Raw genomic sequence first — 11,916 nt, 5'->3', positions numbered from 1 at the left:
CTCCGCCACTCCGCTAAACCCCGGCCACGATGGCCACCACCCCCTCCACCTCCACCCCGGCGCCCGCGTCCTCCGCCTTTCCCCTCACCACCGCCGCGCGCTTCCACCGCTCCTCCGCTTGCCCCGTGCGGCCATCTGCGCTCGCCGAGAAGCGCCGCACGCGGAGGCGTCGTGCCCCCGAGGGCGGGGGCGCCGGCGGGGACCGCTCTGCGGCCGCTGGGGCGGTGGAGAAGGGCCTGCGCCTGGCCTTCCTGGAGCAGCTTGCGGAGCGCGCGCGGGCCGCCGACGCCGCTGGCGTGGCCGATACCATCTATGACATGGTGGCCGCGGGGCTCTCCCCTGGCCCGCGCTCCTTCCACGGCCTCGTCGCCGCGCACGTCCTCGCCGGCGACGCCGAAGGAGCCGTAAGTGGTCTCCCCACTTAACTTGCTTACGTACTGGCCTACCGCACAGGTAGGGAAGGCCTCGTGTGGTGTTTGATGAAATGCGCGTGCCCCTTTCGAGCGCCGAGCTGCCTGTGGATTGTTGGTCGGTGTTATTTTACCAGAGTTGTCACCCTACGAGCTCTTGATTTTGTTAGTGCAAATGTAGAACTGTGAAACAGAACGGAGGTGCTTTGGTGTAACAATTTTGCATTGGGCTTGTGCGTTGCAGGGCTGCAATGTACTCGGGCCTTAGCCCTGTCTTCTGCAGCCTTACAGAGCTGTAGATTCAATTGTTATCCAGCAATCCCGTAATTTGTTGTGTGGTTGTGACCCTGATGCATAATGGATTGGAGGTATATACATGCAAGGGTTCACTATGCCTTTCAGCTTATGTGATATAATAACAACTTGTTCGAAATAGCATGTAGTTACTTGTTCGATGCACTCATCTGCCTATAAGGCTGCGTGCCATGTAATTATAGCAATTAGTGAGGCAGAGTAATGGGCATGAAGACCTAATTCTACTTTTTTATCATTTCTTTTTGCAACATGATCTGATTGTTGTCGATGTAGTAAGATTTTGTGTTTAGATTCTCTTTGGTGGCTTCAGATTAAAATAAAGCCCTATAAATTAGTTGATCTTTAGCTCTAAGTTTATTTCAATGATAGGAAAGATCATAACTCATGAAATTTTTCTTTGTGGCAAATCTTTCTTTGTGGCATACCATTTCTTAATGCAGATGCAATCTCTTAGAAGGGAACTAAGTTCTGGAGTACGACCTCTGCATGAAACTTTTGTGGCCCTGGTCCGTATTTTTGCCAAGAAGGGTCTTTCTACAAGGGGCATGGAGATTCTTGCTGCTATGGAGAGATATAAGTATGATATTCGCAAGGCTTGGCTAATTCTTGTAGGTATGGAAATTGACTTATGTTTCATATTTGGTTATTGGGAAGATTATAGTAGCTTTCATGATCTGAAGCAGAGGAACTAGTCAAGAATCATTATCTGGAGGATGCCAATACAGTATTTCTCAAAGGGGCAAAAGGTGGTTTACGAGGAACTGATGAAATTTACGATCTTCTGATTGAAGAAGATTGCAAAGCTGGAGATCACTCCAATGCTCTGACAGTCGCGTATCAAATGGAGGCTTCTGGAAGAATGGCAACCACATTCCATTTTAATTGCCTTCTCAGTGTGCAGGTGAGACTTGAATTTTGATTTGCACATTCACAGATAACTGCAGTTTGATATTCTTTTCTACTTTTGTTTGTTTGGTTGATCACTTAACCTAGAGGAATCCTCTGGCTGTCTGTCTTAATTTTGTTTTATGTCAATAGTTCACTCAAAATGAAGATATAGATCCTATTTCAATTATATTGTGAAAAGACTATAACTTGTTTGTGCAAAGCACAACTTTGAAGATTATACAAGATGCTTTCGCTCCTCTAATTAAATTGTAACAGCAAAGGTGGTGGTTAGTGGTTACTCTTACCTAGCTAGTTCTCTAGACCTCGAGGTTTTGTATTGACTGCTATACAGTGTATGATGGTGCCACTGCAAGCACTTTTACTTCACTTATATTTAATGGCTTTTCTTATACACAGTATATTGCCTATTAATGAGATCTTTGACAAAGTGAGACACTGTATTTGATCAAGCCTAAAGGCAACACTAACACTGCAAATAGTAGTGATACCTCTAGTGATTTAGTCCTGCTGATATCAACTGGTTAAGAAACCATTGAAGATTGAATGTATATGTTAGGCAAGCTTCAGAAAAGAAACACTTTTGGCAAGATAGGGTGAGCCACAGATCATTAGGAACATGTTTTTCTGCATGAGCATTAAGGTTATATTTCATAAATATAATGCAGTAATACAATGAAAGTTCACTGTGTGCAGGCTACTTGTGGAATTCCTGAAGTTGCTTTTGCAACATTTGAAAACATGGAATATGGAGGTGAAGGTATGATGATCGTTTAAACCAGTTTTGTTCTATGGTTTATTGTTTTTGTCATCCATTTTATATTTTTATCAACATGTCTTAGTTTTTTAACGAGATGATGATTTTGTGTTAGTGTGTTACACATGTCTAAGGCTTGAAGTATGCTACATATTGTCTTTTCTGTGCCAATTTGGTTTTGTCACGGTTTTGCATGTGCAGACACTTAATTGAGTGCATGCCGGTGTGGTACTCATAGTTTCAGTGGATAGCAATAGATAGTTTGTTTTGGCTTCAGAAGACATGTTCAATATTAGCTATGTTTTCTTACTGTGTATAGGCTGGTTGTTTTTACATGTTTATTATTTGTACATGTAAAACTAGCTGTTGTTTTGGAAACTGTATTGTCATGAGGCTATTGGATGGAAGCACCTCATATCATGCGGCACAGAAACAAATCCACCTGATGTTTCTTTAGAGTGTTTGACCTTGTTGTAAAATTAGCTTCCATTGGAAAAACTGCTTGCCCTTTTTAGATTTTGAAACGTTTTTGTTTGACATTATAGTTCTATGTTGTTTCTAAGGGCATATCATTATATTTGATGTGTGAGGAGCTCTAAAACTAAAATGTGACCACAAGTCCACAAACATGTTTATAAAACAGGATCATGAACCTCTTCATGCTTTTCTTACTAGAAAGAGAAGTATCTGCTGACCTATGTGTTGTTGCTTCTTGGAACTCTACATTGTGGATGCTAATTTTTCCTTCTGATTCCAGATTATATGAAACCTGATACCGAGTCATATAACTGGGTTATACAAGCATTTACTAGAGCAACGTCTTATGATAGGTATATATTTACTTCCATATATAATTGTGTATAGTTATTCACTATTTGTTTTCTTCATCCTGTTATTACTGTAAACCTAGCCATCCAATCAACACAATCATTTATTTGTTTCTTCTTAGAATCAAATCTGATCTGTAGGGTCCAATGAGTTAATGTAAATTGTAGTCCCATGATGCGTACAGGCAAAGCTCACATCTGTAATGGTACTTCTTGTTGTCTTTCCTCTGTTATCTTTTATGATGTGTTTGGTCTTCAGGGCAGCAGATGTGGCAGAATTACTAGGGATGATGGTGGAGGACCACAAATGTATTCAGCCTAATGCAAGAACTTACGCGTAAGGGCAATACCTTCTAGCATATACTAGTGGTCACTATTTGAGCCTCTTTGGTGGATGCAATTATACTGTGTACACATGTTTCCTGAATACCAATAGTCACAGTCACATTCTATCCATGTTTTCTCTTTGAGGAAAGCAATGAATTGACGATCAGTTATTGTTTTCAGATTATTAGTGGAATGCTTTACAAAGTACTGTATGGTTAATGAATCAATCAGGCATTTTCGTGCCTTACGGAGAATTCCCGGAGGAACAAAAGTTCTTTACAATGAAGGAAACTGTGGTGATCCACTTTCTCTCTATATTCGATCGTTGTGCCTCGATGGTGAGCTATAAACCTTCTACACATCAGTTAAGAGGAGTGGCAAGGTTCCTGTTTCTGTCAAGTTATTTGTTCATGAGTTATGATCTGTCCTTTTGGAATGTTGCACCTGACACAGAGACCTGGTTTTGCTCTATTGATTTGCCACAAAGAAAGATTTCATGATGTTCCTTACTTTCTTCAACGTCTGGAATTGTTATCTGGAGGAGTCAAAGGATCCATTTTATAGAGAAAATAATTATAAACCAGGTTTCTGTTGACTAGTATTTTTAGTAGAATAGCCTCCTTTTTAGAACAGTACAAAGTGGACCCCATATGAAATATCTTTCTTTTTTATATAATCTCCCTTCTGAATAATTATCACCATTTGGTACGAGAAAGCATGAAATGCAAAATAAAATCTGCACCAAGAAATTTGGTGCCTGACAAGCATTCACATGTTTATGTTTGTGACGATTCTTCATTTCTTTACCAGTTGTATCTGGAGGTGCATGTATTCAACTAATAGGTCTAGATGTCTTGAATAGATGAAATTGTTATTTTAGATTCTTCTATTGCTCTGGTTTTATGAACAGTTGTATCTTATGTAATGTATTGTAGAGCATTGCATTCTACTTATCATACTACTATTAAAATTCTAATATTGTCACTTGTTAGACCAAACTCTTCTCTATGATCTTCATGATTGCTTAGCACCAGACTTCATTTTGGTTCGGTCTTCATGCTAGGGAAACAATAACATCAGAAAAATAAAATACACTGTTGAGTAATGAAGATTATGTAGTTATACTTTAACATGATGACAGTTCATCCTTCCACATTTTTTTTGCTCACCACATCAAATATCCGTCTTTTATACTTTTAGTAGCTTTTCATTATCGTGAACTTTTAGTACTTTCCTGAGCAGGTAACTTATTTTTATAACCAGGAAGACCTGTTGAGTTGCTTGACGCATTGGAAGCAATGGCTGATGATAACCAAAGTATCGCACCCAGAGCAATGATCTTAAACAGGAAATATCGCACATTGGTAAGCTCCTGGATAGAACCATTACAAGAAGAAGCTGATCTTGGTTTCGAAATTGATTATGTGGCCAGGTATGACTTTGTGAAATTTTGGGTTGTTACTGTTCTACACAAGTCTGTTTTAGTTGCTTGCATGGCATTGGCATCTTATCTTTTTTTTTAAATTTCCTGAATGATGGGGTACATATGGTGAACATAGTGCAAAATTTGCTTCCCTCACCCTGTAGTATATTATACTCATGTGCGAAGCATTATTTTCCTTATGTGGTAGTATAATGGAGAATGCACATGAGAAAAAGAGCACACAGTAGGTAGGAGGGACCTGGCTAAAAGAAAAGGGAGCTAATATATTTGAAACATGATTCATATTTAGCTTGCCTTCTGAAATCTGAGTGCTACAACTCCTCTCTTTGTATAGATGAGGTTACTGTCCTAACAAGATTAAAGGAGTATGTAATCAAATAAATAATGCAATCCAATGCAGCTAACAGATATATATGCAACTAACGAGTTCCAATATTGTTGGATTTACATAGAGATGCCTCCAGAGAACCAATTGGAGATATTGTCATTACTGTACTCTCTAAATTTATGTGGAGATTTAAGAGACAACTGAAGAGGCAACACCACTGTACATGCTTAACTGAGCTAGCTTCCTTGCGTCACAAACATGGCACCGTACAGCTGTAGGATTACTTACCGCTGCTATTATTGTGCTGCCTCGTTGGACTCTCTAAATTCATTATTCTGCACACAACCGCCAAAGTCAGCTGCTTTTTTTTCACCTTCATTCAACCCCTGTCTACTCCCTTGGTTCCTGTGTTTTGTTCAGTCAGCTGCTCAGTTGGACTAGGCATAATTGCATAAAGTACATCAAATGTCAATGATCAGAGCTACAGTTGTGCCACCCAGTTGCTACCTTGATGTCCATACCTCTGCTAGTCCGTTGATCAGCTTTGTCTTAGACCTATCCTTGATGTTTCCATGCTCAATTTTCTTCAGTTGCATAATAAAAAATCTATTTGTAGAGTCTGTTAATTTTCTCTTGTTTCCACATTCTTGTTTGCCTTGTAGTCAGCACTTCAATCCATCATTCCTTCTCCATGATGCTTATTAATGTCCTCACTTCTTTTGAAGCTACCCCGTACAGAATAATTAGCAAGAATACATGTGTTTGATACTTGGCACGAGAGCTCTATTGCGTGTAAATGCAGATTCACAGTGCTAATAAATAAGAACACAATCTGATTGAAGATTTTGAAGATTAATTATTGCTGCCAACATTGAATATGTCATGTAGTCATGATGCAGCAACTGCTTAAAGAGATGTGAATATCTAATACTTGCATGTTTTGTTGTTTAACTCCTTTCCTATTGCAAACTTAAAATCTCTTTAACTCATGTTGCCTTTGTACTTGAAGATATATTGAAGAAGGAGGTCTTACAGGAGAGCGCAAACGTTGGGTGCCTCGCCGAGGAAAAACTCCTCTAGATCCAGATGAATTTGGATTTGCCTATTCAAATCCAATAGAAACATCTTTTAAACAGAGATGCTTTGAGGAATTGAAGTTATATCATCGCAAACTCCTAATTACATTGAGGAATGAAGGTCCTGGTATTTTGGGTGATGTATCTGAAGACGATGTACGTAGAGTTGTCGAAAGATTAAAAAAGTTAGTTGTAGGGCCAAAGAAGAATGTTGCTAAGCCCAAGGCTGCAAGCAAAATGGTAGTATCTGAGTTGAAAACTGAGCTTGAAGCTCAAGGATTGCCTACTGATGGAACAAGACAAGTACTCTACCAACGAGTTCAAAAAGCTAGGAGAATCAATCGTTCACGTGGTATACCACTTTGGGTTCCTCCTGTAGAAGATGAGGAAGAGGTATGCAACATGACAATGTTTATTGTAAATCTCTTAGATGGCTGCTCCGTGATTGTGCCACTGACAGTACTGACTAAATGTCACCTCCATTTTTATTTTTGTAATTTGACTTGTCTGATAGGTTGATGAAGGGTTATATGAATTGATCTCAAGAATCAAGCCAGAAGACGGGAACACAGAGTTCTGGAAACGTCGTTTCCTGGGAGAAACTCGAAACTATCTTTGTGAAGAAGATAGCAATGAAGAAGATCAAGATTTAGATGATGAATTGGATGATGATGAAGATGATGATGACGATGAATCCACAAAAGAAGCAGAAGAAGATGAGATAGACGATGAAGAGGCTGTTGAACAAACTGAAAACCAAGACGGTGATGAGACTAAAGATAAACCAGCAAAAGGACCCAATCAACATCTTCAAATGATAGGGGTCCAGTTATTGAAAGATTTGGAAAAGACGCCTGTTTCTTCAAAGAAATCAAAGCGGATGCCCGAGGTATCGAATTATTGCTTTGGCATGTGCAATTTGTCTTTATATTGATCAGCCATCATAGGAAACTTATGGCTTATCCTGAATGACCTTTCTAGTATTGCTAGCTCTCTTTTACTGGTTATTTATTTGAAGCACACACTCATCTCAAATTCTCAATGGTGCATGCCATGTTAAAAAGTAGAACATAAATGGTGATCTGAACGAGATGCAAGTATGTATCACATAGTTTAACTTACAACTCTAAGAATTTGTTGACTGTAATCACTATAGATCGAGGAGCATTTGAATCTTTTCTTCGAAATGACTTCTGTTATCATTATGTCAGTTGGATGTGTTGGTAGGGCTGAATTTTCAGTAGATTTTGAGGCATATTTGCTGGATGTGACTCTGTAGATTGATGATGATGAAGATTGGTTTCCTGAAGATCCTATTGAAGCCTTTAAGGTTATGCGCGAGGAGAGAATGTTTGATGTATCAGACATGTATACCACCGCAGATGCATGGGGGTGGACATGGGAAAGAGAAATTAAGAATAAGATGCCACGCAAGTGGTCACAAGAATGGGAGGTTGAGTTAGCTATCAAGATAATGCATAAGGTATTCTTACCCCTGTAACCACTGCAGATACTATTGGATGATGAACTTAAATTCTTTCAGTTCTTCAATTGCCTTCAAGTTATATAAATACATTGCTTGTTAGCAATTACAGCATTCTGAGGTGGCCCCGCACTTAAATTATTGGTTGTCTAAACTTTCGATCACTGCTTTGTGGCCTTTCAGGTAATAGAGCTGGGTGGTACTCCGACAATTGGCGATTGTGCCATTATATTGCGTGCTGCTATGAGAGCGCCACTCCCATCCGCTTTTATACCTATATTGCAAACAACACATAGTCTAGGTTATAAGTTCGGAAGGTAAAATTATATTTTCTTCATAGTATGCTCTCTATGATTTTGTGTTTTTGCTAAGAAATGCTGATCTGGTGTAGAATGGTTAATGTATCTTTCCTTTTTTTTTTCCTTGTGCTGGATTCAGCCCACTCTACGATGAAGTATTCCTGTTGTGCCTTGATCTGGAGGAAATCGATGCCGCCATCGCAGTAGTTGCGGAAATGGAGACAAACGGAATCAAGGTGCCTGACGAAACCTTGGACAAGGTGCTCGCATCCAAAAAGTCTGGAAACTCTGCACTCCCACAACCAACCGAGTAATATGTTTGGACCAGGGAACCTTTTCCCAGCCCTCGCCTGATCTGACACACATGACAATCACTCGGCGCAATACCACTCATAGCCTTGAGCTCCCCTGGAAAAAGAATATCTTGTATGGCAATCTATCAATGTTGTATGTCTGTAGCGGCAAGTAGAAGGAACATGAAGTCGATAGTTTGACACATGGCGCAGTGGCATGGTATCTTCTGTTAGTCAGCCCACTTGACAATATTTTTATGAGGATTAAAATGCACCTGCCGTTCCTAAATTTGTGAGGGTTGTGTTAGTTAGATCCATCAACTTCAAAAGTGTATTTCTAGTCGGAAGAAGTCTATATATCCCCCCAAACTATTGGGGTTGGAGCACTTCACCCCCTCAACTATAAAACCGGATACCTAACACCCCAATCTATCTAATACTGTGCATTTAACCCCTTGGGCGGTTTTGCTTAGCGGTTTCACCACGGTGGATGTTGACATGGCCTCCTGACATGTGGGACCCACTTATAAGTGACTCATCCACAGCTCCGACTACCTCCCCTGGTGCCCCGACACCGCGCCGAGCCTTCTGCTTCGGCTGGCTCGGCGGCTGCCGGTGCGCCCCTGCCGGCCGCGCCACCAAGCTTGCCCTTGAGGGACTCAACCTCACCGGGCCCCTCACCACTGCGCTCCTCGCGCCACTCGCCGAGTTGCGCATCCTCAGCCTCACCGCCGCCGCCCTTGCATAGCTGCACCGCATCACCATCATCGTGCTCTCCGGCAACCGCTTCATGGGCGAGATCCCAAGCTCCCTCGCCATCGTACCCCGCCTCACCTCGTTCCTGCTTGACCATATGATGGCGACTGTGCGGCCTCTCGCTGTGCCGCCCTTCGCTGGGCGTCGATGAGGACGCGTGCACCAATCTGCCTTGCATGCCGCCGCCAATGAAGGCTGCGCCAACGACACCTGCGCCGGCGAGCGCCGGGCCCACCACTGCGAAGCTGAAGTTAGCCCGCCTTCCGCCTCCCCCCTCCCTACCTCCACCATGCCTTGATGCTGGTCGTCCCCATGCCGCCGCCGAGGCGGGGACGACGGCGGGAACGGGCGGCCGGTGGGGATGTCGATGCGGTGCCGTCGAGGAGCCCGAGCGGGCTCCCTGGAGCCGTTGACTGCGCCGACCGGCATCGCCCCATCCTGCTCTCGCGCGGATGGTGGACGGGAGAAGAACAGAGGAGGCAGAACAGAGGAAGAAGAAAGGTTCCATGTGTTGCTTACAAGTGGGTCCCACACGTCAGGAGGCCACTTCAGCATCCAACGTGGCAAAACTGCTAAGCAAAACCACCCAAGGGCTTTGAGTGCACGGTATTAGATAGATTGGGGTGTTAGATATCCGGTTTTATAGTTGTGGGGGTTAAGTGATCCGATCTCAATAGTTTGGGGGGGATACGTAGACTTCTTCCATTTATAGTCCAAAAACTTGTTAAGTTGTTCACTAGAAATCCATATATGGATCTGTAATGCTGACATGGCACGTTGACGGTACGTTTTCTGTTTCTTTTATCTCCCTCTTCTCTCAATCTTGCGAATCCAAATAGGTTGGGCCATCCATGCTGCCCTTTGACCTGCCCACGACATCCACTAGCGGGCCTATCGCATGACCGAACATCACACACCAGGCACATCTCTAATGCGGCCCTGGTCATCGTAGCGGGGAGGCACCTCGAGCAGCTGCCCTGGCAAATGGCAGGATCGACAAGCAACCACTGGCCAAGAGGAGGACCATAGGAGAGAGATGGCATGGTTGAGAAGAAAGCTAGGGTCAATTATATCAATTCCCATCATAATCCATGTTGGCAACCTCGGGAACTTCCAATCAGCATACCAGGTCAGCGTTAGAGCAAGTATTATGGGTGGGCAAAGCTGGCGAGATTCTACGTGTGGGAGAGAGAGAGTGGCGTCGCGAAACGCTTGCTCGAAGCCGGCGGAAACAGTGGATGCTCTCATTGCCACACATTAAATGCTGCTGGGTCCACCACCATACATGGTGATATGGCACTCTTACCGCCAGCAGTCGGCGGAGACCATAAGACTTGCTCTTACGTGCATGCATGAATACGTGTGGACCTACGATGAACAATTTAAAAAGAAGTTTATGGACCCAGAAATAACCTAAGTGATACATTCTTGGGCAGTGGCAGTGTATTTTACTCTTATATGAAATATGATAAAAGCTCGAGTTATTTAAATGACTTATCTATTTTGCAATATGCGGATCATACGATTCTCTTCATGGAAAATGATCTAGAAGAGGCCAAGAACATGAAGCTCTTGCTATGTGCTTTTGAGCAGTTGTCTGGTTTTAAGATCAATTTTCATAAAAGTGAGATGTTCTGCTTTGGTGAAGTTAGGGATCTAGGGAGGGAGTACTCTCAAATCTTCGGGTGTGATATGGGTGCTCTTCCTTTTAGATACTTAGGAATACCAATGCATCATAGAAAGCTTAGAAACTCAGAGTGGAAATAAGTGGAGGAAAGATTCCAAAAGAAACTGAGTGGATGGAAAGGCAAAATGCTCTCTGTAGGTGGGCGGTTGGTTCTCATTAATTCTGTCCTTAGTAATTTGTCTATGTTTATGCTTTCTTTCTTTGAGGTACCTCGTGGTGTCTTAAAAGACTGGATTATTATAGATCTAGATTTTTCTGGCAGAGCGATGGTCATAAGAAAAAATATAGACTAACAAAATGGGGGGGGGGTACTCTGATCAAGGAGGGTTAGGAATCTTAGACCTTGACCTACAGAATAGATGTTTACTCAGTAAATGAGTATTAATGAGGATGGAATTTGGCAAAGGCTCTTAAGAAATAAATATTTGAGACACAAAACCATCACACAAGTAGAATACATGCTGGGTGATTCTCATTTCTGGTCTAGCTTGATGAAAGTCAAGAATGATTTTTTGAGAATGGGCAAATTCATGGTGGGAGATGGGTCTCAAACTCATTTTTGGGAGGATGCCTGGCTGGAGACCACTCTTTTTAAACTTCATTATCCAGATTTGTATAACATTGTACGGAAAAAGAGTGCAACAGTGTCAACGGTCCTTAGGTCGAATCCTTTAAATGTAGCCTTAAGAAAATCTTTAGTTGGGAATAACTTACAAGCATGGCTTCACCTATTAGCTAAAGTTGTGAATGTTCAGTTAACAGATCAGAAAGGATACCTTTTTATGGACGTTAAAACAAAATAGCCAGTTTAGAGTTCGATCTATGTATAGGGCTTTGGTGGCACCTTTGGCTGTGCCGTACAATAATATCATCTGGAAGTTGAAACTACCCTTAAAAATTAAAGTTTTCATTTGGTATTTACAAAAAGGAGTAGTTCTAACCAAAGATAATCTAGCACGTCGACAATGGAAGGGAAGTATAAAGTGTTGTTTTTGTAATTTCGATGAA

The 11,916-nt window shown here is 42.1% G+C and overlaps 1 protein-coding gene across 3 annotated transcripts; it reads left to right on the top strand.

The window, feature by feature from the left end:
- On the top strand, nt 1–8,761 carry LOC120687860. Of its 3 annotated transcripts, none has more exons than XM_039969936.1 (13): nt 1–404; nt 1,166–1,337; nt 1,406–1,626; nt 2,328–2,391; nt 3,146–3,218; nt 3,475–3,552; nt 3,723–3,880; nt 4,806–4,974; nt 6,324–6,783; nt 6,905–7,279; nt 7,670–7,873; nt 8,057–8,190; nt 8,312–8,761. In XM_039969936.1, the coding sequence occupies exons 1-13, from the start codon at nt 30–32 to the stop codon at nt 8,484–8,486; spliced, it is 2,658 nt and encodes an 885-aa protein (XP_039825870.1). In that variant the 5' UTR covers nt 1–29; the 3' UTR covers nt 8,487–8,761. The 3 variants fall into 3 exon arrangements, with proteins under 3 accessions (XP_039825870.1, XP_039825871.1, XP_039825872.1); XM_039969937.1 differs by having other exon boundaries at nt 2–404; nt 1,409–1,626; XM_039969938.1 differs by lacking the exon at nt 1–404 and having other exon boundaries at nt 1,166–1,302; nt 1,409–1,626.
- The last annotated feature ends 3,155 nt before the right edge of the window (nt 8,762–11,916 follow it).

The sequence above is a fragment of the Panicum virgatum genome, chromosome 9N (genome assembly GCF_016808335.1).
Source record: "Panicum virgatum strain AP13 chromosome 9N, P.virgatum_v5, whole genome shotgun sequence".
NCBI classification, from domain to species: Eukaryota; Viridiplantae; Streptophyta; class Magnoliopsida; order Poales; family Poaceae; genus Panicum; species Panicum virgatum.
The sequence above is the reverse complement of the archived record's forward strand: the minus strand, read 5'-3'. Positions and strand labels throughout refer to the sequence as shown.

Bases quoted from the DNA above. Each gene is read 5' to 3' on its own strand.
- LOC120687860 (XM_039969936.1), top strand. From the start codon at position 30: ATGGCCACCACCCCCTCCACCTCCACCCCGGCGCCCGCGTCCTCCGCC. The intron at 1,338-1,405 runs GTATGGAAATTG...CATGATCTGAAG, and splicing joins GGCTTGGCTAATTCTTGTAG to CAGAGGAACTAGTCAAGAAT. The intron at 4,975-6,323 runs GTATGACTTTGT...TTGTACTTGAAG, and splicing joins GAAATTGATTATGTGGCCAG to ATATATTGAAGAAGGAGGTC.